This window comes from Antrostomus carolinensis, unplaced genomic scaffold (genome assembly GCF_000700745.2).
Source record: "Antrostomus carolinensis isolate BGI_N321 unplaced genomic scaffold, ASM70074v2 scaffold27624, whole genome shotgun sequence".
NCBI classification, from domain to species: Eukaryota; Metazoa; Chordata; class Aves; order Caprimulgiformes; family Caprimulgidae; genus Antrostomus; species Antrostomus carolinensis.
In genome coordinates this window covers 23,366-46,687 of record NW_010309133.1, presented here as the reverse complement: position 1 = coordinate 46,687, position 23,322 = coordinate 23,366, and the positions used below count along the sequence as shown (strand labels likewise).

Below are 23,322 nucleotides of genomic sequence, written 5' to 3'. Positions count from 1 at the left end.
AAAATAAAAATCTGAAAACAGACAGGGAACTGCCCATGAAGCTGCTGCAGGGTGTGTGACTCACCCAGACTCTGCTTCCTCACTTCCAGAGCATCTTCCGTTGCAAACAAGGTCTTGGGAAAACGGATAAAAATCTTTGTTCTAGAAATAGAAACGCAGAATTATGTTTAACAGGCCGGAGAAGTTTGCTTCCTGCCCTTAGCATCCCGTCCCCTTTGGGATCTCTAATCTTTTCCTCACCTGTGAGATAGAGAAGCCTTATTTAAAAGCAATGACATGGATGCTCAATGATTCATAATCTCAAATTAAGAAAACAGAAGAACTAACCGTCCCATTTTGTATTCTTCCTGTTTGTAGCCAAGATGCTTCACCAGCACAGCCACCCCGTCGTGGGGCCGCCCGTCCCAGGTAGGCCACGTTTCTGGACAGAGTGATTTGTACCTGTCAATTGACAGCAGAGGAAATGTGAGGGAGGGAAGTTCAGTCCATACAGGGCAGTGGGAAGGGAGAGAGGCCGTGCTTCTTGCTCCCTCAAGAAAATAAAGTCTTTGAGGCGTAAGGGCTGTCTCTCTGCTGATCAGAACAGCTCCCCAGCCTCAAACAGTGGTGGGACAGACTGGGGGAGGGAGCAGCAGGGAGAGAGAAGTCCAAGGCAATCCTACCTCTGCAGGAAAACTTCATATTTTCTTCGATACGCAAACCCAGCTCTGCGCACTCGGAGGTTCTCCATCAGCCCTAAGTATTTCACTTGATGTCGGATTAGAACTTCATCAAATCGATCTTGAGAGAGCATGAAGATAGAGAAACACGATTAACGTGTAGCCTGTGCAGTTCCTTCATCTGGAGAAGGGGAATGCTCAGCTCTTGGTTATATCTGACACAGTTACCTTGAACCTCTAACTCATCCCCACGGTGCCCGTCCCACACAACTTTGTGTCTCCTGTCTCCCCCCTCCCTTTAATAGAACTTTTTATTTAGTTCCAAAATGAAGTTTCCTTTAGGACGTTCTACACATACAGGAGGAAAAAATGAAGGGAGACTAAAGGTCATTAAAAGGAAGTTCTGTAGGTGAGTAATTCTTCACTTTAAACATAACCCTACTCCACCCAAGACCAGTGCTCCCATTCTGATTCCTGGCTGCTGGTACTGCCACTGCCTACAAGAAGCTCTGGCATAGACCCAAAATGAAAGAGTCTTGCAGGACTTTGTCATTTGAGCTCCTTTCTGTGCCTCACTGACAGGGATCTAGTGGTCTATATATAGCTGTCACAGAAAAAATTAAAGAGGAAGAGTCACCAGGGTCATACCAGCCTGCTTAGCATCGTTGGGTTTAATGCAACGAATGTAGGAGGGTTCTTTGGACATCAGAATTTCCATGAGTTTGGAGAGGCTGTTTTTAAACTGAGTTGCTGCCTAGGAGAAAAGAAAGAAAACTGCATCTGAAGCGATGACTTAGAGCTGGTACTTGTGACTGCAGAACAAACCTGTCTCCCAGCTTTAAATGCAAGAGGTTTGCGTTCAGACTGCCATCCCAGACAGGACGTGTCTTTTAAAAAGAGGAAATGGTCCCACTTCCACCCAGCTCTGGTGTTCTTACCGTTTCGGGTCTCTTCTTGTCTGTCAGCTCTGTCCTGTCAAAACACTGATTTATGATGGGATTCTCAGAGTTGCACATGGCCTGCAGAGAGAGACGTTTTCAGAGATAAAGTACAGAGCATCCTTCTGAGAATTATCAGAGAAACACAGGACAAAACTGTTTGTTTGGGGTTTTTTTTTGTTTTGCTTTTTAACAATAAAATGAACTTTGGGCACCTCAATTTGTCTTTTGGCAGTGCAGTCCTATGGACACACATTTTCCAGGTGGAGCCTAGAAGAATCCCTCAAGTGCCACCCACCCCGTTTTAAACCCGACTCCTCAATCTGCTGAATATTGGAAATGTCCTCTATCCACACTCACCTCCTTTAGGTTCCGAAAGAGAAGGTCATTGTTTTTATCTAGAAAACCTGGAAGAAAAAGAAACCGCTCAGGCTGCCACTGCTGTTCCACAGGAACTTCACAACAAGGCAGGAATTTGAGATGGGAAATTAACCTGGTTAATCAAATGATGTGTGGACGTATTCCAAGCCCAGATTTTTCTTTACTATATAGTGAAGCTGTTTTAATTCCAAGGGCAGAGGACAGGAGGAGGACGAAAGAGTGACAGGCAGCAGAGATGATGCACACACTTACCTGCAACGCTGTAGGTGACCTCTCCAGCATAGTGCAAAAGCCGAAACTCCTCCCGCCCCAGCGACTTGCGAGTCTTCTGGTCAGCGAGCTTGTGCCTGGTGAGAAAGCAAAGAAACTTAACGAGAAACAAACACTTGTTTCATGGGGGGGGATTCACTTCAAAAAGCACCATGGCATTGGATCCCAGAGTGGGACTATGTGAACACAGAGGGGAGGCAGAGAGTAGGTCTGACTTGCTGATTTTCAAGACCAAAATGAAATACAGAGTTATCAACCAGCAAATCCTAAAAATGACATAAAATGTATTTATGTGTATTTGAAATGGATGAACTTTCAGCTTCCTGGCAAGGCTGCTGAGTGGTTGTGCACATGAAATTAGAGTAGAGGCAGCAGGCAAGAGGGCAGTGAAGATGCTGGCAGCAGGCTGGCATACTCACGAGATGCCACACAGAACATGCAGTAAGAATAAAAAGATATTTGGAGCTCTAAAACTGAAGTAAATGATCTGAAAAGTGAAACACAATTCACACCCATTGAACGGGAGTGGTGGCAATGTGGACAGGTTACCAAAGTGGAAGGAGGCCATCACTGTCGTCTGGGAAACAGATGGGCACAACCAGTGAGTCAGTGCAGTATAAACCTCTGCACTTCAAAAGCACCAGCATTGCTTCAATCATCCTAATGCACAAACACCTCTGAACGCTGTTCTGATCAGTACAATTCTGCTCCACATTCTAGTTATTCCTTGGCCTGACTTGGGTCATCAACAGTCTGTCCTAATACTCTAAACCAGAGTCTGTCACACCTGAAATATTGGGGCAGATCTTGGAAGAGCCAAGAAGCTGTGAGCCTGCAAATTCCTTGCACGTATTAGCAGTAGGATGCCAGGAAGAGATCAGTGGAGAGGCAAGTGAGTAACGAGTATTGTTGCTCCTGTTGTATTCTGAAGCACAGTCTTGCAAAGAGCAAGGCTGTTAGTGTTGACAACTTATTCTGTGTTATCTTCACTCACAATCTAATCTCTTTACAAAAGAAAACAGCATCATCTCGGCTCTGTCACACACCTGGATCCTACCAGCAGAACTACCCTGAGCTATGGGAACACTCACGTGAGAAAATGAGGGTGGTTCTTCACGGTTTCCTCCAGTTTCTCCAAGAATGTTGTATCTGTGGCATCCCCAGGTCTCAGACACTCTTCATCCTACAAACACACGCAGTCTAGTACTCGGTTCTCGCTGTGCCCGTCAGCGCGCGGGCCGGCTCTAACTCTCACCGAAACACTGCCCCAGTTTGACCCTTTGGCCTTTTAACAGGCAGGGCATCTCCTAGTTCAACAAATACAGAACTGTGGAGCTGAAAAGGAAAACTCCCTTCCTTCCACACTGCCTGGACTGGAAGCTTCTTCCCCAAGAGCAGATGGAGGTGACACAACATGACTTTTAATGGTGTCACTGTTCAGTGTATCACAGCTCTTCCCACCTACCCAAATAATCCTAATATAAACTCAGACCTTCCCCTCCCCCTTCCTGTTCTTCCCCTCGTTTTCCACTACACTGCCCCTAATTTTTAATTTTAAAAGGTGTTGTCAACTCACCAGAATAGAAATGATGCCTTTGAATTTCTCTTCCACCAAATCACAAATTATTTTGTTATTGAAATACTGAACTGGTTCCCACTACAAAGACAAGAAATCACACTTGGGTGAAAACAATTCTAGACTGTAAAAAAAACCCATGAAAATTTCAGAACATTTCAGACAGCACCTTATTTAAATAATCTTTCTGTCAAACTTGAAACAAAGCTTTTTCAGTCATCAAATTTGTTTTCCTTACATTCCCTTTAAAAAGCATTTTTAAAATCAGAGTAAAAGGCTGGAATGCTATTACTCACTTCTAGCTGTATCACACAGGGTTACCAAAATGTTTCAAAAAGAAAAGAAAAAGGAAAATTCTTTAATTCATTTACTTTGCAGACCATTCCTAGCAGCTCCTTTCCTAATCTGTCCTCTGGCCTGCAGGAGATGCTACAAAGGAGACAGTGGAAGTGATGATACTGGCTCTTACCGCTATGCCTTCTGACTCGTATTCCTCTTGTTCTGACTTTAATGTGAGCTCTATGAAGAGCTGCTGCAATTTTTCATTACAATAATTAATACAAAATTGCTCAAAGCTGCAAACAAAAATCAGAAAAACAATCACTAACACTGCACCACAAGTAAAAGAAGCTATAATCAGTGGGCAACAGCATGCATGTATCTCTGTGCAAATCAAGAGAAACAGGAGAGATTTAGTGAAATGTTTACTTACTGACTGTAATTTTAGTGAATCTCATGAGAGAGTTCCAGGAGGGGGGAAAAATGGACATGAAGGATTCAACACAGAGGAACACAGAAACTTTTAAGAAGGGGCCAATAATACTGCAAATTGGAGAGTCGCAGCTGATCGCTATCAGCCAGAGTCAGGCTCCAGACTCTGACACAGCCCCACACACAGTTTTATAGCTGTGTTTGCCTGTTCACAGCACCGTGGAAAGACGCCAGAACAACAGGCAGCACTGTGCCACAGCACTGGACAAAGGCACAGTTCAAGCTATCGCATGAGTACGCCCCAAAAAGGCAGAAGTTTCCTTAAAATACCAAGGACATCACCAGCTGGATTAGCCGGATGCCCCAGGTGTTAGAAGCTCTGTGATTATCAGTTACTCAGCTCATTTCCTGAAGTTGAAATGACATCTCTTTCTCTCTTACTAAGAGAAGCAGAGGTAGAATAAAGTCTTATTTGACAATGGAGAGAAAACACTGTAACGAATGAAGTCATGCAGAGTTTACTCAAAGCTCAAAGACACTGACTGAAACAAACCTGTTGTGCTGGAAAACCTCAAATCCATAGATATCAAGCAATCCCAGAACTGTTGTACTTCTCCAGCCCGGAAACTCTCCTTCCTACAATAGGGCAAGAAGTAAATGTTGATATATACTCACAGCTACGATCTGTCACTGGATCTTAACCATTTAGTTACAGCATTTACTCCTCACCCTCTTCTTAATGGAAAATAAATTAATTTAGAAATCACTGTACAGCATGGAACTCACCACTTCTTTACCTTGCAGCTAAATGATTTGAAATTTCCTTTCATGCTGGATTGGATATCAACAAACAAAAGGTTCATTTACCTTGTAAGCAAGAGACTTGTTAACTTTGTTCACCAGCCAGGAGAAAGTGCGTCCGTATATCGCCTTAGCGAGCGCATCCCTCGCGTAGGCTGCCTGCTCCAGGTTCAGAGGACTGATTAGCTGCAGGCAGGAGGAGAAAAAAGCCATTCAACAGCCATTGCACCCAGGGATTCAGTTTCCCTAGTTCATTGTTAATAAACAGCCACTCAACAGCATCCTGTCTGGGATCACATCACTGTCTCCCAGCTGCACAGGCTGCAGGTCACCATTAGGTTGTGGGACTCCTGCACTGAGAACCTCCTTTGGCAGGGGAGAAGTGAACTGTTTGGTTCTGGGGAAAGAGCTGCTGATGTAGGGGCTGGCTTGATTTAATTCCATGTGCCTCCCAAATCCCCAGTTCATGTTCTTACCTCTTCCCCTTTTGCTATGATCTTCTTGTGGATCAGTGCATCTCGAAGAACGGATGCTTCAACTGCTAGAAGCTGCAAAGTAGTAGAATATTAATTTATGAAGCAGTACGTTAAATTTATTAGTGCTAGTTTTAAGAGTTCAGAAAGGCTAATCCTCAAAATCACAGTCCAGTAAAACAACCCTTTATTTTCCCATTCACACTGCAAGACTTCTTGCAACATCAATCCTTCCCTCTCCTCCTCTACAGCACCTCCTTTCTGGCAGTGATGTGACCTAACAAATACATTGGGTGGATTGTTCTGGCACAAAGAACTGACTAAGCAAAGCCACAAGGGTTGTTCTTTCTTTAAAACTCTTCACCAGAATCAGTCGGTTCCTATCCCACTGCCTGAAGGTGAAAACCTTAAGTCAGTGGTGGATCAAGTGGCAACTAGAGAAATTGTCAATTAAAAGGTTTTTATGGTAATATTTGCATTTTATTTAGGTCAAATAAAAGTAAATTAATGAAAACTTCTAAATCACATTCTAAAATGACAACAATGGTACCAAGTTTAAAATAAGGAAACCTCTGGAATTCATCTTTAATGTCATACTTCTCTAACTGGTGAGACTCACCCTAGCCAGGTATTTAATCTGATTCTCTGTAGTGACCTGAGCATTCCCTTGCTCATCAGCAGCGAACTGCACGTTCCCCAGATGCAGAACACTAGCCACGATGCTCAGCAGATCCTGGGAGGGAAGCAACAGGCAGAAACCAGGATGATGAAATGAGCACAGTGAAAAAAGGCAGCGAGATTTCTGTGTTAATTAACATTTTAGGAGAAGGGTTTGTAGGTTTTTTTCAGGATTTTTGCAGAGCATACATTCATTCTGAAAGCTGTCTTGGGTCAGAAATAACAAATCAAAGCAGAAAAATTCCGTAAGAGTGGGAAAATCAGCTGTGCTGTTCAACGTGTCTTACCTCCACCTCGTTGTCATTGAAGCTTATAACGGACAGTGCCCTTCGCACGATCTTCCAATCGTTTTTATCATTTATGGAACTGACCCTTGCACAGTGACCCTAAAAAGACACAGCTTGGTATAAATAAGTAAATAATTGTCAAAGATCCCTTAACTCATGCTCAATGCACTTCTGTCGTGTTTGTTTTCATTGCAGTCACCTCAGTGCGATTTTTTTTAAGTAAGAGAAGGAAACTACAAAGTCAACTGAGAATATATTGATCCTATAATATAACAATATTATAAAAATGACTAGTGAATGCACACCTTTACTAAATAGTGATACTGCTGTGGGTTCTTCTCGAGGCCCAGCCTTCGCAGTAAGTCCTCTTCCCCTCCTTCTAGCAGCTGGTAGAAAATGTGGAAGTTCCTCTCTCCGTGATTCTGGTGCACAACTCGGGATTTCTCCAGGAGGTAGTTCAAGATGTGGCCCCCGACAGGAGCCCCCTAAATCAGAGCAGATACATTGAAATAGTTCAGCAAAATAGAGGAAAATGTTTCTGCTTCGTGGTGGTCTATTCAAAGACAAACAGGATACAAAATGATAGCCTACAAAAGACAGAAAATTATCTGTCATTTTGTATCACAATCTCTATTTCAGCTAAAACAGTGTCAATTTGAGTTCTGGAGTGTATGCAAAAGGAACTAACAAGTGACAATAAGGTGCCATTATACAGATTAGGGCACAGCACATACTGAATGGGATCTTGTGTAAAATTCCTTCTCCAAAGGAATCCAACACAAAGGAAAAGCAACAAAACTGCGAGGGTGGAGGGATTACATATTGAGATGTTCAAAAGACGTGTGCCGAGGTACTGGGTTCTTGCACTTGTCCATCTTCATAGTGTGGGGCAATCTGGATCAGAATCGAAACAAACACTATGCAGAGTTTCACAGGACAGAGATTATCTTCAGATCACAGCTGGCTTATGTGGATTTAGTTTGGGAGTATCCGTTTGCAGGGTGCACACATACCCTAGAAATAGGATTTAATCTCACTGTCTCCTTATATAAAGACATGAGGTAAGAAAGAGAGGGAAGCGTGGTCTATAAAATCCTCTGTAACCAAGCTTTGGTACCACAGACTCTGCTCACACTGTCACCAAGAGAATGCACAACCATCTCTCCATGCACACATCACTACAAGAAAGCACAGGCAACGGAGACTTGCTATGACTGGGACCAGTTCTGAAGTATAAACTTGATTTTAAGTTACCCTGTAATCAAACTGCACATCCATATATTTCCCAAACCGGCTGGAGTTGTCATTCCGAAGGGTTTTTGCATTTCCAAAGGCCTGAAATGAAAACAATTAGAGAAAAATAAGTAAGTATCAAATAAGATTATTTATAAACACTTGAGTGAAGCTGCCAGTTGTTTATTTCCAGCCATCAAAGCCTAGGTGTGTCCCTTCTGCAAGGGAAACCAAGAAGGTAGGAGATTGCTGCCCAAATTCTAGTGCTGATCTTTACACCCAGTGCAAGCCCTGCAGATGGAACATGCCTCTGAAAACAATTCCACCCTCCTAGCAAACTGATTTTAATGCCAGTTCACTGCTGACAACACATGTCATATCTGACAGTCTGTTCAAAGCCTCCTCTTTCATCACAGCTATTTGCTTATGGTCACCCACAGCTCTGCTCACAGCAGGCACTACCCCAACAGACGGAGGAGGCCTGCCAGGCTTTCCCCTCTCCTGGGGAGCACACCTTTCCCTGCACACCGCACATCTGCGTACAGAGCAGAGCTATCAAAGGGAACTGCAGAGACAGCTCAGGACTGGACACTAGAGGACACCACAGCTCTAGAAAATGCACCCACAAATGCATTTATCAGGGGGCAACACTGCCCACAGCAGATGTGTCTGCTTCTGGCTCTCTGCAGCTCACCAGAGCTCTTCCCACGCTAAATGCCTTTCTCTCCCCGCAGCCTGGTCACTCCAGAACTGCTCCTGGTGGACTGGAAAGGGCCAAGTGAGCTCAGCAGCAGACGGCCATTTCTCTGGCTTGGAAGCAGAGTGGGATTCCCCTGTGTGCAGTGCAAACCATCTGCCCACACGCCGTGAAGCAGCGTTCCCAGGATACGCTATCTGCTCCGCACAGACAGCTCAGTCATGCCCGGTGGGGTCCAGCTGCCCCCACCCCCTCAGCTGGAAAATCTGAGTGTGCTGGTATGACTCCATGTCAAGTTTCCCTGCTGCAGGCTCTAGAGTTACCTCCAGGACGGGATTGGATTGTAACAGACGGTCCTTCACGGTTTCGACCTGCTGACTGGCGGGACAGGTCACGGCGTAGTACTGCAGGATCTTCTTGGTGGCCTCTGTTTTGCCAGCCCCGCTCTCCCCGGAGATCAGGATACACTGATCCTTCCTCTCCGTGCGCAGGGAGCGATAGGAATTGTCTGCGATGGCGTAGCTAAGGGACAAGGATAGCCAGGCGTTAGTTTGTTTATCCACAAGCAAAGGGCAGAGACTCCTCAGCTAAGACTGTCCCACAGTGTGAGCTCCCAGCAGGGACACCTCAAAAAGAAGTGTGTGTCCATGGGCTGGGGAAGAGTAGATTGATTCTGCATGCTGGTGATGACACAGGAGATTGCAGACATCTCTATACACATCTTAACCACTGAGCCAAGCTTCTGCATGGTGACAGCACCAATCTATCAAATTCCTTTAAAAACTATTCTTTTGACTCTCTCTGATGAGAAGAGTTTCTGTAGAAGACTAAACAGTGAAGATAACTTTACTTTTCTAAATATATGAGATCTCTCAATACCAGTCCCGCAGGACAAAAAAGCTCTGCATTCAGAAAACATCTTGTTTTCCACAGATCTTTATTCCAGGCTGTCCTTTAAGTGATGACACTCAGAAGGTCACAACTACACTTTACTATCTGGGTGGCTCCTATAATGTGGCTCCTGAATAGCCTCCCAACCCCTCGCAGCTTCTCCTGCATTGTAGGAAGGATTGGATAAGCCAGCACAGACTAATAAGGATCCTGCAGGCTACGTAAGCCACCATCCAGCTTAGGACAAACACGGCCCAGACATTCCTCCTGCCTGTGTACAGCTGGGGTTTAGTGCTGCTGGCCCTGGAGCCCTGCTTCTTCCTTTGCTGCTTTTTCTTTCTCTTCTCTTTTCCTCCCCACAACAGACCAGCCAGGATCTTACACCAAGAATTACACACACTTTTACAACACCAGAGAGCAGGAGGATGAGTCTGAGAATGGTGGCAACTGCTTACAGAGGGAGAGAGGAGAAAGGACCAGGTGCAATGGAAGAGGAGAAGAGAAAAGAGGAGCATTAGCCCTTCAAAATGCAATCAATAAGAAGGCCTCCACAACAATATTTTCAGCTGTCTTACATGTGGTGATCAAGCAGATATCCTCTCTTCATACACTCAACAACCTTTTAGTAGCTTTGCTTTTTTTATAAACTCTCATGCTGTGAAATTAATTAGAAATAATCACACCAAAATAACAGCCATGGCCTTCTCCAGTCTATTAATACTTGGTGCTAAGGCAACACCAATGAGCTAGCTAGCAACACAACTGCACGCTTACCCCACTAAAGTCATCAAGTCCTTCTCTTCCCATCCAAATTCTGTCTCTGGAGTATTTTGGAAACAGTTGAATAAATGTAAATTTAATTTAAATTTTAAGAACTGCCTCTAGACCGCGTGCCTCTACTGGGTGGTTTTATGGCTCTGTAAGTTCAAGCAGCAAGCTCGCAGTGGTGCACACCACATACAGAATCACTTCACTTAAAGATGTTTATGGTCCCATTTGCAGTCATCTCTGAACCCCTGGCAGGCTATAAATAGGACAGGATGCAACAGATCCTTCTGGGAAGCGTGCTGTGTTCCAAGCCCACAGGGATAACTTTTCTCCTTTGAATGATGTGTGTCACACTTCCCAGAGAGCCCAGAGCTCAGGCTGAGCCTTAAACTATTATGACACTGGAACAGCAACATTGAAGTGTTTTGGCTTTCTAGAATCAGTTTAGAATAAGAGAAAGAGGAAAAAAGACACTTGAAATACTGTAAAAGGAGAAGCACAGAGTGACAACAGAGCATTTCAGTGCTCCTCAGAATATTTTTAAATGCATAAATAATAAAATGTTGTATTTTTTAAAATGGAATGATAAAAACATTTAACAAAACTACTGTTTTCCCAGTTGGAGCAGCACTGGTACTCAGCACACAGCTCCCAGGGGTGCACACTGTAACGAGCTACACTTTACAGTTTCTTATGGGACCAGTTAAAAAAACCAAAGAGAACAGTCTGAGAAATAATCAGCTACTCTGTGATTTCAGTCACTTTGTGTAGCATGTACAGGAACTAAAGCGAATCTGTTCAGCACTTGGTGTTGGATGTGAGCACTGTCATCACGCTCAGTCCTGTACCTGCTGCACCCCAATAAAAAGGCAAATACAACTCTCGTCTAAGGACAAAGAGGCTTTAAGAGCGCCCTGACCACACATCTTTCAGCTGGGGCACCTGCATATAGAGACGATATACTGACACACCTAGATCAAGGGGAGAACTTGGCAGGCTTCAGTGCAGGGTTTTTCAGGTTTAATCATCCCTCATATAAATCCACACAAAAAGCCTGAAAGACTATAAAAACCACGTTTTTATCATAATAAATACAACTTAAAAGTGTTCAGACTTTCACAAGTAATGGTGTTTCTCCTCTCTGTGCTTGCAGCACATTCTGCTTTTCTTACTCTCCTGGGCTATGTGCCAGTAATAAGAAACAATCCAAATAGTTTGCTCAAAAATAATATCATTTACTCTTCCAAGACCTCTTTTTTTTTTTTAAAAAAAAAAAGGACAAAAAAACCTCCAAGAGGTGCTCAGAATTTGGCCCTTGGTCATGCAAGAAAACATTTTGGAGCCAAATGTTCTCATCTTTCTCTTTCAGTCTGATAAAAAAATTCAAATGCTTTTAAAAATAACTTTAAACCTCAAACTTTTTTTTTTTTTTTAAAATGGGAAATTGGGAATGCTCAGCAGGCCAGACCATGTAAATAAATACATTCCTTGTTCCAACAGGCTGACGGTATCTTAGCAACAAGGGAAATACCAGATAAATATTGGTCAGGGAGTAACAGCAGAGGAAGGAAAGAAACCTCCACACGTACAGACACACTATTTCCCCTCGTTAGCCCTACGCTGAACGAACGATGGAGCAGCAGGGGAAACTCACAGCCCGGACACGCAGACCCCAAGTAACCCTGGAACAATGAACTCCTGTCCTGCCAGGGCTGGGTAAGCACTGCTGTTCCTCCAGCCAGGAAGGAACCAACTCCCTTTCCAAATACTGCTCTTGCAAAGGCAACTCATCCTCTTTGGAGAGAGAAACAGGAATAGAAAGAGCCGTACACCGCACCCTCCGAAGGATCCTTTATATCCCCACGATTTTTAGTGCTGCATCAGGGACAGGCTGCCCAGGGAGGTTGTGGAATCTCCTTCTCTGGAGACATTCAAGACCCGCCTGGACGCCTTCCTGTGTGATCTCATTTAGGTTCCTGCTCTGGCAGGGGGACTGGACTGGATGATCTTTTGAGGTCCCTTCCAATCCCCAACATTCTGTGATTCTGTGATCTGGGACAAGGAAAAGTCTGATTTGTTTGTTTTCACATGTCATTACTGCACACGCCTGCGTGGGAACAGCACAAACCGCGCTGTTTACCCACAGGCCACTCACAGGTGAGGAGAAACTTCATAGAAGCTGACACCACGGTATCGCTCCATGTTCTGTTTACTGTAGATTTCCAGTTCCTTGTACGGATTAACAGACACCAGAACCGAGCCTATGTATGTCTGAAAAAGAGAACACAAAGCAGAGAGGTTACAGAAGGTCTGGCAGCAGATTCCCTGAGAGCCCAGACTGCTCTGAAGGCTGTGTGCTGTTGGCAAGGGCTCCCTGCCCTGGTGTACTGGGGATGCTGCTGAGGGCTTCCAAAGAGGCCAAGGGTGCTGCAGGAGTGACCTCGCAGTGCAGTGAGGATGACATTATGGGAGTCAGGTTAGACATGTCATCCTTGGTGGATAAACAGCACCTGCAAATGGTTTTAGTGCTTCTAACAAGCAAGAATACTGGATTATTCCTGATCTACCATTTAGGATCAAGTTCAAGCCTGGGGTTGCTGAAAGCCCAGCACAGAGTGAATTGATGAAATGGAAGAATGTGGTGTGAGTTGAATTTTCAGTGCTGGCAAGACCTGTAAAGGCCAGCAGACCTCAACTGGACCATTGCAGCAAGTACCTACATCTGCTAACATGACAGTATCCCAGACTAGTTCTGACACAACCAACCATGGTCTATTAAAGTTAATACCCCCATCTCCAAATCCAACTGCAGCGCAAAGCTATGGTAAGTCTTTGGTAGCAAACACCCAAATTCAGGTCACTGATGAACACTTTGGTGTCTGTCACTCTGCTACTCACGTAGATCAGATTCTCCTTGAAGCGCTTACGTAGATTTTCAATAAATGCTGCTTCACTGGTGAAGTTCTCAAGCAGGACAAAGTCCTGCACCCCGACACGGTCACGGGCCGTCAGAGCGCTCTCCATGGTTAACCGAATACCGTTAGTCCCCGCTCCCTGCAACCAAAAACAGAGGAAGGTTGGGATATCTGTGGTTTTGCATTCAGCTCACCGAGTCCACAAGAACCATTAACCACAATTTCCCATGGACAACCTATAAACAGGAGAGGCAATTAAAACAACCCACTACTGTTGAGAGCAATAGTCAATGTATACTAACACTTTATCAGGTGGTTTATACTAATTGCTTTGATGGAAGACAAGCCAGCATTAGGGAAAAATTATTGCTGAATTTCCAATCACTTTAAAGGAATCAATCAAACAAACATGTGTTTCATAAAGAGAATAAAACCAGCATTTCCTTTCCCAGGCACCCTTTAGGGGGGCTGAGACTGAAATGTGTGCTCTCTACTTTTCTCTTGTCATTTCATAACAGGAAGTCGTTTCGAGGTAAGGAATCTTTTATGACTAATGATGATTCATCTCATGAGCAAACAGCTTCAACACTGCTGACCAATTTAAAAGCTTTAGCAAGACACCCAATGGGAAAATTCAGAACTAATGAGAAATGGGCATTTCTGCATCCCATGCCACACCGAGTTTTCTGTGACAATAACATCTATGCCATGCATCAAACAAATTCTATTCCCTGATGCTCTTTTCAAGGTTACATTTCAATGTGTCGTGGCTCAGACACAACCATCTTTGGAAAACACAGGTCTGCTGATTTCTTACTTCACTCAACCTCACGTACTAAAACAGGGAGAGGAAATGTGCACCAAGTGACTCAGTCACTATTCGCAGGGAAAACTTCTACTAAAGGCAATTAAACCCGACAGACAGACGACGTATGAGGCACAGAAGACGAGAGAGTGCAGAAATCAGAGACAGGAGATAGAATGTAGGAAACCATTTGCCTCACATCTGTCTGCAATTCCTTCCCATTTTCTTAAATCCTCCTTACTTTGCAAACTCCTCACAGCAAGCACCCTTCTCCTAAGCCACTTTCCTAATGCATTTCAGAGAACCTGTTGTTGTATTCTGGGATGTTGCCATCACTGGCACAAACACCACCGGAGCTTGTTCCTAAACGGGCTCACGCAGTAACAGCAACACCCAGGCACCCTCTCCTGTGTTAGTGGAACAAACCGGGAATGCCGGAGCCCCAAAACCCTGCACGATGACGGAGATGATTTTTGCTGACTCACGTTGCCAGGTAGTTCCTTTCTGCTCCTTCTCAAGATATAATAGTGGTCAGAACACGGGGACTGATGGCACCCAGGGGAAAAAAAAAAAGAATAAAAACAACCTTGGTCAAAAAGAAAATTTACCTTTTGTTAAGTAGTAATAAAGGCAAGACCCACTGGCATAGAAATCTGGACCCAAACGGGTGCAAATTCCCTCAGTCTGCATTTCTTTAGACTCACCAATCATTTACCAATGTAGTTTTGCCTATTTCTGCAGGTTATAATTGGCTTCCTTCCCAAAAGCCCAGTGCCTGGGCATAAGTGATTGCATGAAACCAGCAGCTTTCAGAAAGGAAAATTAGTTCCTACAATTTGCTACTAGGAAATCCCAAATCCAGATCCATTTTGATGTCTCAAACACCACAAATTAAAATAATTTTAATTCCCCCCCCCCCTTTTTTTTTTCTTCTTCTCCCCCAAATCATTCTCACGGCCTGGGAAGCCTGATCTCTAAGCTTTAAAAGATTCAGGTTGGGAGGAATTCTGCAGATACTGTCATAAGTAATCTTTTTAAAATCTTCAAAACTTTCCAAGTCAATTCCTCCACACTTTTAAAGTGTTTTGTTGGCTTCTTCTACCCTCTTTGCCAAGGTGAAGAGGAAAGGGATAAGCCCTGGAGAAGGAAGGTGATGGGATAAAGGACAACACTTGCAAAAGAAATAGGGATAAATCACATAGAAATAAACTCTGCCTAGAAATTAGAATATTTCTATCAGAGCAGTGCAACCCTGGAGCAGCTTTTGGACAAGGTAATGGGAACAAAGAGAAAACCAAAAGAAAATAACTAGTTTTCAAGTGGGTAAGTTTATGAATACAGTTTTAAAACACAGCTGCCTCAAAAATGACTGAGGAGAAACTTCCACCCTCGCACAGTTAATCCAAGTTTATATAATCCTAAAGACTTTCACAGAAAACGTCACTTAGCAGTTTCAGCAGCTCTTTCATCAGCCACTCCTTCCAGCTCAGGACAAACTGATCCCAGCTGTACACATCCAGCCTAAGGAAGAAGCAATCCATCCTCCTTAGAACATAGAAAATTGCACTTCGGCCGCCTCCTCTGGGACAGAGGCATTTAAGGTTAAGCAGCTTTCAGTTTCCTCCGTGGTTTTTTTTTCTTCTCATTCAACTCCAACCTCTCTCTGTGAGAACAAAATAACAACCTGAAATTTTCAGTCAGTTTTAAAAAAAAAAAACCCACCTAAATGCAACTTGTCAGTAAGAATTAAATGTGACCAGGTTACCTAGTTAATCTGATACAGCCAGATTCTCCGAAATATAAACTTTAATCACAGCACTGTACCCTCCCAAGCCTAAGCTCAGTGCAAATATAAATGTCAGTCATAAACCACAGCTCAGCAACACGCGCTTCTCTGTGCCAGCGCTGCCTCATTTGCTTTATTGCTTATGTCCAAGTCTACCACCAACTTAAAAAAATGTCAACTTTAACTATTTCACCGCCAAGAACTTCCACAGATGCAGCGTAAAAGGAAGTGAAAATAAATCCTTTTTGCATAATGAAAACAGAAGAGTAATGCAGAAGGAAGAGAGTGGAGAAAGAAGACACTATCTAGAAAAAGTAATCCCAGTGATGACCATATGTTCCTACTGAATGATGAGTGTGACAGTGAGGCACTGAATAAATTTAAATAATTAAAATGTTAATTGTTTTATGTTAGCAGGCAGACAGCAAATCTGGCGGCTGTAAATTAATGCCAGAAAACTCAGTCTGGGGGGTTAAATATGTTACAGTGGAGTTAATTAACCATTAAAGCAGTTTGCCCATGGACAGGACGGGCTCCCTTGGTGTCTCTGCGGTGGATAGATTTCCCTCTGCCAAAACGCCCCCGGCTGACGTACAGTTCATTTACAACATCCTCTGCTCTGTGCTGTGCAAGAGATCAGCTTGGACAACTCTGAAAGCCCTGTGGCAGGGAGAATGTATCCAGCTAATTAGGAGAATAAGGGCTGTAAGGGTCTCATTAGACCCTTCCTTGTGAAGATCAGTTTTCCTTGAAGCTGCTATGAGAGCACAGGGGTAGAGGAGCCGTTCAGGCAGCGAGAACAGGGGCAAAAGGACCGTCCCACGTGCCCTCTGTGCAGCTGCACCCTTTGGCTTGCGCTGGCTCTAGTACTTGTGCAATAATCTAGACTGGAAATCTGATGTAGATTAAAACTAACTCAGATTTTTAAAAATTATTTGAATCCAGGTCATTTTCCCACACTGGTTCCACACATAATCACTCGCACTGGCTGACAGATACGGTGGCACAAGAGTGGGAACCGCTGCAGAGATGGGCAGGAGCAGGTATTTCAGCAGCAGGGCCAGTTCCTGCTGTTTTCAAACGTTTATAAAACTACCACCTAAAAGATGCATTAGGTGCAGCCTAATGGCTCACCACCACCAAACCAAACACATCCCCCAACACACTTTGGCTCCCTGGCATGTGTTAACACAAGCGATTACCTGTCGCTTAAGCTGAACTGCAACTCACTAAGGCAGCAAAACAAGGACCAAGAAAAAAGCAGCTGGTGGTTTTCCATCACCACAGTGAGCTGAATCATCCTCCCATGGGATCAGGTGAGTGTCAGACCCGAGGCAAGGAGAAAGGGAGCACGGGTGCCCACCTGGCAGTACCAGGTGGTTAGGTCAGCTCCTCATGTGTGACTTGACCCTGCCAACAGGAATCAAAAGGAGGACCAGGCTAAGGAACCCAGCCCTTGTAGGATGGACCATCCTAATGCCACATCCAGCACAGGCTGCAGACAGGGAATTACAAAAATCTGAGCAATCTCCATCTGATCTTGGTGCCTGTGGGCTTAGGGGTGCCTGTGCCTTCTCTCCCAAACCTGCCTTTCATTCCGTACCAAGATCTCTGTCCTAATGGTCACTCCTGCTCGAGAGAGCACAAGCTGACTTTTGCCACTGCGTTTCTCAAACCCACCCTCAGGTACCAGTCCCAAGGGACTCATTCCCACACTATTTTAACCCACTCTTTGCTTTTAATCTCTTCTCCAGAGCCGTCAGCACAACAGTGGCTCACTGCCAGGAAAGGAAAAGCCGTCACTCCTGAATGGTGGGACCAAGCCAGTGCAATTACCCAGGAGGTACTACTTCCACATGCCTTTTTCTTCCGTGTGATTAAATTTTGGGAAAGACTTTCAACTGGTGTAAACTGGTGCTGCTGAATGCAGCTTGCAGAGCCAGGTTTACGTTGGCTGAGGTTCCAGCCTTTCTTTGTATTCATGCAACAGTCAACAAGACCAGAAAATACCCTTCACAAATAGCTCCTGGGAGTACAAAAGCACTCAAGACTATAGCAAAGAGCTTCCTCAACTGAACTAGTCAAGTCTCTGATATGTTCTTGTGAAGGTGTAAACAAATATTTTTCTTTTAAACAATGCTAAATGTCGAAGTATGAGAAAGACTTTCCTCTGCATAGGACTTGGAGATCTGATACAACTCAAAAATGAAAACCAAGAACTTTTGCTCTGTACAACAAAATTCAAAGTACTTGAGTCACTCAGTCGCCCTGAGCACATCAGGGAAATTTTCTTTTGTGATGGAAGATGGAAGGCAACTTTGGCACGAGCACAGGAGTTCAGGGCTAATGTGAACTGAGAAAGAAACACCAGCCACTGATTGTCCATCAGCTGGTCTATGGCCATGCAATACCCAGTAGCCCAACACGAGTGTAGCAGGAAGGAGTTTTTACACCAGAATTTCCCAACTTTGTTTTTCCCAGAGGGGTACCTGAGTGGTCAGTGTTGGCACAGCAATTCCAGACACACAAGTGCTGCTGACTGCTGAGAGAACAGGCAGCACCTGGCAGCTCAGGCAACTCCTTCTTGGAGCATCCATGAGTGATGCACATGAAAGCACCTGGAGGTTTCAAAGTGAATGGGGTCATATGGAGCAGGGAAGCTTTATAATCATCTGATTCAGAAAGAAAAGTCACACAATGTAAATCAGATTTCTGCTTCTACATCCAAAATGTTTTAATATTTTCCTCTGACAATGCATTTTTACAAATCAGCCAGTGTCCATTCAGTAGACCAGGAGATGTGCACTACAATGCCTGCAGGAAGCAGGTGTGTATGGAAAGAGGCAGGCAAGGCATCTTTATCTCAGTATCAAGTGAAAGATGATTGATCTGCGGGTTCCAGAAATAGCTACAAAACCGGGAACGGAAGAACAGGCAAGAACCAAATGTGAGTAGGAAGGGAAATTCAGATTAGATTCTGCAAGACAATAAGAAGTCTGAACCAAGAACGAACTTCTTGTGGGGAGGTGACAGTTAAAACACATTTGTCTCTTGGACAGTATGACATTCTTCACTGTCATGCCAAAGCTGCAGGAAGGAAAAAAATAAATTCCTCTGATTTCTACTCCACTTGCCAGCCTGAGAAAGGGTTTGGACACGGCATGGGCTAGACAGCAGAGCCGACAAAAATCAACTGTTCTATCCAGGGCCTCAATTCCTGAGGTGCAGAACGGGATAGCTCCTCTTCCCTTCGACACGGAGAAAGCAAGAATGAAAACAACTGAGGTGGACCTGAATCAAGGGATCTTAGTCAAGTACTTGCCTCTTGCCAGCGAATCTCTGACAGATTCAAGTGCAGCCACTTAGGATCCTCCTCCCTCTTGCCACACAGAAAATTAGCTGCACATTTTGGACATGGATCTCTCTGCTAGTCAACAGCTGGGTTGGAAAGAAGGTTCCCTTAGAGGCAGCTCCGCGTGTCACAAAAATCCTCTGCAACCAACCACATGGATTTGTCTGCTCCTTCTGAGGCCACCTGAGCTCAGACAATAATTTATATGACACAAATCCCAAGTATTTGTCTTGTTTAGTTAAAAAGAAATAACAAAAGTAAATGTTTGATTTTACTTTTAATTATATTAAGCCAAATTAAGTTATTTCCCACAAGCTCATAAGCTGCTCTGAGCAGACAACTTGAAAAAAATCAGAGCTGTCAGATCCAATGGCATCAAAACCAGATAACAACTCTGATGACACAGACCAGTAGAGTTAAAGGGAACAACTTCAACTTGCAAAAAAAGTTACAATGTCAGCAGTTGCCACTCAAGAGCCATTTATAGCAGAATCATTTTTTTATTCTTGCTTCTTTTAGAGCAATACATCTCCAACAAAGGAATGTCTGGAGCCAGGGAGCACTTGCCCATACTCAGAACCTGCTGCTCCCTCTCTGATACTTCCCTCCCAATCCTACACCACATGTTGGAAGGATTTAACTACAGAATACACTACTCAAAAAATTATATTAAAGAGAGAGAAATGCTACTTCCTTGATTAATTATTGTAAACTATTTATTTGAAGTCTTCCATATTTCAAGCAGGGACAAACTGGTATACATTAAAACATAAAATAAATGGAAATATAGGGGAAGCAAGCTCATTTTGCTCTCACAAAGAATTGTCCCATCCCCACTAGCAAATTGCCTAGAAGTTGAAGTTCTGCCTCCCTCACTTTCCAAGCTACAGCACCATTTAATCTCCCACCCTAAAATGCAAAGCAGAATGGGAAATGTGAGTAATGTATCATTGTGTGCATTACTTTAAGTATCAAATGCATGCAGGTCATGGGGAGTTTGAACTGTGAAAGCCAAAATTTAATCTTTTGAAAAACAATAATGCAGGGTGCAGATGTTGCTGCAACTAATTATGACTCTTAATATATTAACTGATGACATTTGACATTTGCAACGTTTAGAATACTACGAACCTATCTAAGGAGGTCAACTGTAAATTAGAAATGCAAATTATGATGGACCAGAAAGACAGGGAGATTTGCATGGCAAGAGGCAGTATCACTTCTTCTATGTTCATAAAATATTTTCTAGATTTTAATTTTTTTTGGGGGGGTGGAAGTAAGTTGGGAAAAAAGAGAAGCAATTAGTAGTGAAAAGAGAAAGGTAGTTATAAGATCTGATTTGAGGAAGAGGAAAAATGTTTACCCCTAAGAGGGGATGCTGATATTTTGATCAACAAGCTAAATATAAAATAGCAGTAAGAAAAATGAACCAGGCAAACCAGAAAGATCACCAAAGCTGGAAAAGTAAATAGGCTGAATTTCTATATTTAGAGAGCTGACATTTTTGCTCCTGTGCAGATGACACAAGCTGTTGCTAGTTAGAAGATGTTGCTGATCACAGCACACACAGCAGTACTACCTGGGACCTCTGGTCACAGGCCTGTGCATCCCACAGCAGCTTCAGAAGACAAACAGATGGCATAAAAAGCAAAAACTCAGATCACTGCCCTTTCAAGTCAGTTTTAGCATTGAGTTCCAGGTCAGACTGAGCAGGTGAGAGGGGAGCAGAAATCCCAGCACCTCCCTATAGATGAGAATGACAGTGTGCACTTGCTCCCCACACCTCCCAGCTTGCAGCAATGGGGTGACAACCCCACGTCCTTATTCACTGCTTTTTGCTAACTGCTGTATTCCCCTCAAACCGCTCACATCCTTTTGTCTCTCTTACTGGCAATACTACACCCCATGCTGTTACTCTTGCAGCACTCTGCCCCTCCCCACACCAGACATTCCCACCTTCTCCACGGGATTCCACACACCCCACACAACCATTTCAGACCATTATGTTTTTCCAAGACAGTAAAACTTTCCAAACAGAACAAGCACTCCAGTGCATTCCCAGGGCACACGAAGGGCACTTCCACACCCACATCTTCTCTCGGAGAATATCAAGCACCACCCTAGACAACATCTCTGTTTACCACACTCACGTAACACATCCAAACCCCTTTCTCTATATCCACTGCCATACAGAGGGTTGCTGGCTCCTACAGTCCTACATGCCAACAGAAATCCAAGCACAAGCCTCTCCAGTGCTATCATCTCCACCTCCAAATGCATTGCCACAGGGAGGAACTAGGCAGGTCCTCCAGAAGCTCTATGTTTCCCTTCATCACGAAGACCATTTCTCAAGACATTGGTCATCACTAGGCTGTTGGGGAAAACACACAAGGATCTCTAGATTGAGCAGGTATGGGACACTCCTGCCCTGTGCTAACTCTTCAACAGTCAGAACGTTTACATCTACAGACGTGACATTTTCAATCCTTCTCTTCCTAAATTGGGTACGTTTACCAATTAAAGCCTTGAATGTTCTTACCCAGACAAAAGCCCACATACACCCTTTTTTTTTGTAATGCTCCCTCATTCTTGACCTCAACATCTTCCAGTGTCACTGAATTCCATGGCCCAATTATGCATTGTATGAAAATAATCTTTGCATTTCTTTGACAACTTTTAACCTGATTGTTATTCTTCCTATGTTACAACACAGAAAAAGGGAGCTCACAATCTGCCTTCTCTGTGGCACTATTGTTTGGGGGTTTTTTTCCTCCTCTCTTACTAATCTCTTTTTACAGGTAACAGTCCTAGTCTTCTTAATCTTTTGCCACATACTCATTTTTCTAAGCTCCTGGTGGTTGTCCTGCAATGCAGTATGCACACCCAGGTTTTCTGGCTGCCACTAAAACGTGGACAAAGTTTTGCTAAAAGTAAATACACCCTGGAGGAACTGAGCGGCAATGAGTCCTTAAGCAGGTATTTCCTGCTGTTCCCCAGGGCGGTAGTCACAGGGAAAGAAGTCCATGTCCCTGGGAAGGACACAAGCAGAGCTCAGCACTAGTCCCCTACGTTCACATCCTCATGCCTCTTCCACCCAAGCAAAAGCTCCACCCTTTCTTCTCCCCCAAGGAAGAGTAGAGCGCAGCTTTCCCCCTTTCTTCCCACTTTCCCAACTCCCACCTTGCCTTGCTCCTCCAAACACCCATCTCCTGGGGTTTTTTTTTTTAATCCTATTTCAACCCCTTCCACATCACTTTCCAATTAAGGCATTTTTTGCAAAGCAGGCTGAAGCCTTTCCCTTTTCTGCTGAAACCTTGAAAATTTCTCTCCCTTCTCAGAGCAGATCCACATCTGAAAGCTACAAAACCACCAAAACAGCTGAATAAATCTTACCGCGCCTCTGAACTTCATCTCTGCCTCCTGCCAGCTCCCGCAGCACTTGCAGAGACTTAGTTTACGCTGCTGCAAAGAGCAGGAATCTGAGGACAAGTTCTCTCTTCTGTCAGTTGCCTTTTTTTTTTTTTCCCTCTCATGACATTTTCGGTGCAGTCAGAACTCCCTCCCTCCCACCAGCTCCTACTGGAGCATCCTGGAGAGGGCGTTTTCCAAAGGAGAGGGAGAGGAACTCTCCTCCCCTTCCAAAGAGGAGAGTCCAACATGCCCAGATCATGTGAGGCAGTCCAAGAGAAGTCAGCTGTCCTCTGCCTGCGGAGTCCCCACTGCCCAATGACAGGGAAAAAACGGAAAGAAAAGTAATCAGAGGAGCTGGGAAACCTGGTGCAGAGCCCGACACACAAACCCACAGCAAACAGGACAGGACAGGAAACGATCCGCTCCGATAACAGCAAGTTTGTGCACTGAAACGGCAGCAGCAAGAGAGCTCCTCGAACCCACTCCCAGCTCACCCCAACCACAGCCAGATCTCCTGGGCTTTCAATTACACTTGTCATCGCTCTCTCAGCAAATCAAAGGACCACAAAGAGTCCAGGGGTAAGACATGCTTTGCCTTGTCTGCCCTTGCAAGGACTTAGCGAATTGGCTCAGCAGTATTTGATTCCAGAAACATTTTGAGGCATCCACCCTCAAAACACCCACTCTATA

At 44.2% G+C, this 23,322-nt stretch overlaps 1 protein-coding gene across 1 annotated transcript; it reads right to left on the bottom strand.

The window, feature by feature from the left end:
* Window positions 1-64: 64 nt before the first annotated feature.
* LOC104518055 (unconventional myosin-Ic) lies at window positions 65-22,719 on the bottom strand (the record flags this gene model as incomplete). Its single annotated transcript, XM_010166017.1, has 21 exons — window positions 22,615-22,719; window positions 13,262-13,417; window positions 12,519-12,634; window positions 9,028-9,226; window positions 8,029-8,109; window positions 7,080-7,259; window positions 6,775-6,873; window positions 6,429-6,542; window positions 5,813-5,884; window positions 5,403-5,522; window positions 5,089-5,171; window positions 4,294-4,399; window positions 3,825-3,905; window positions 3,340-3,431; window positions 2,231-2,325; window positions 1,958-2,004; window positions 1,598-1,678; window positions 1,308-1,413; window positions 663-780; window positions 328-441; window positions 65-141 (listed from the first exon to the last, which is right to left on the bottom strand). Coding segments are annotated over exons 1-21 (2,155 nt in total), but the record flags the coding sequence as incomplete, so codon positions are not given.
* Between the last annotated feature and the right edge of the window lie 603 nt (window positions 22,720-23,322).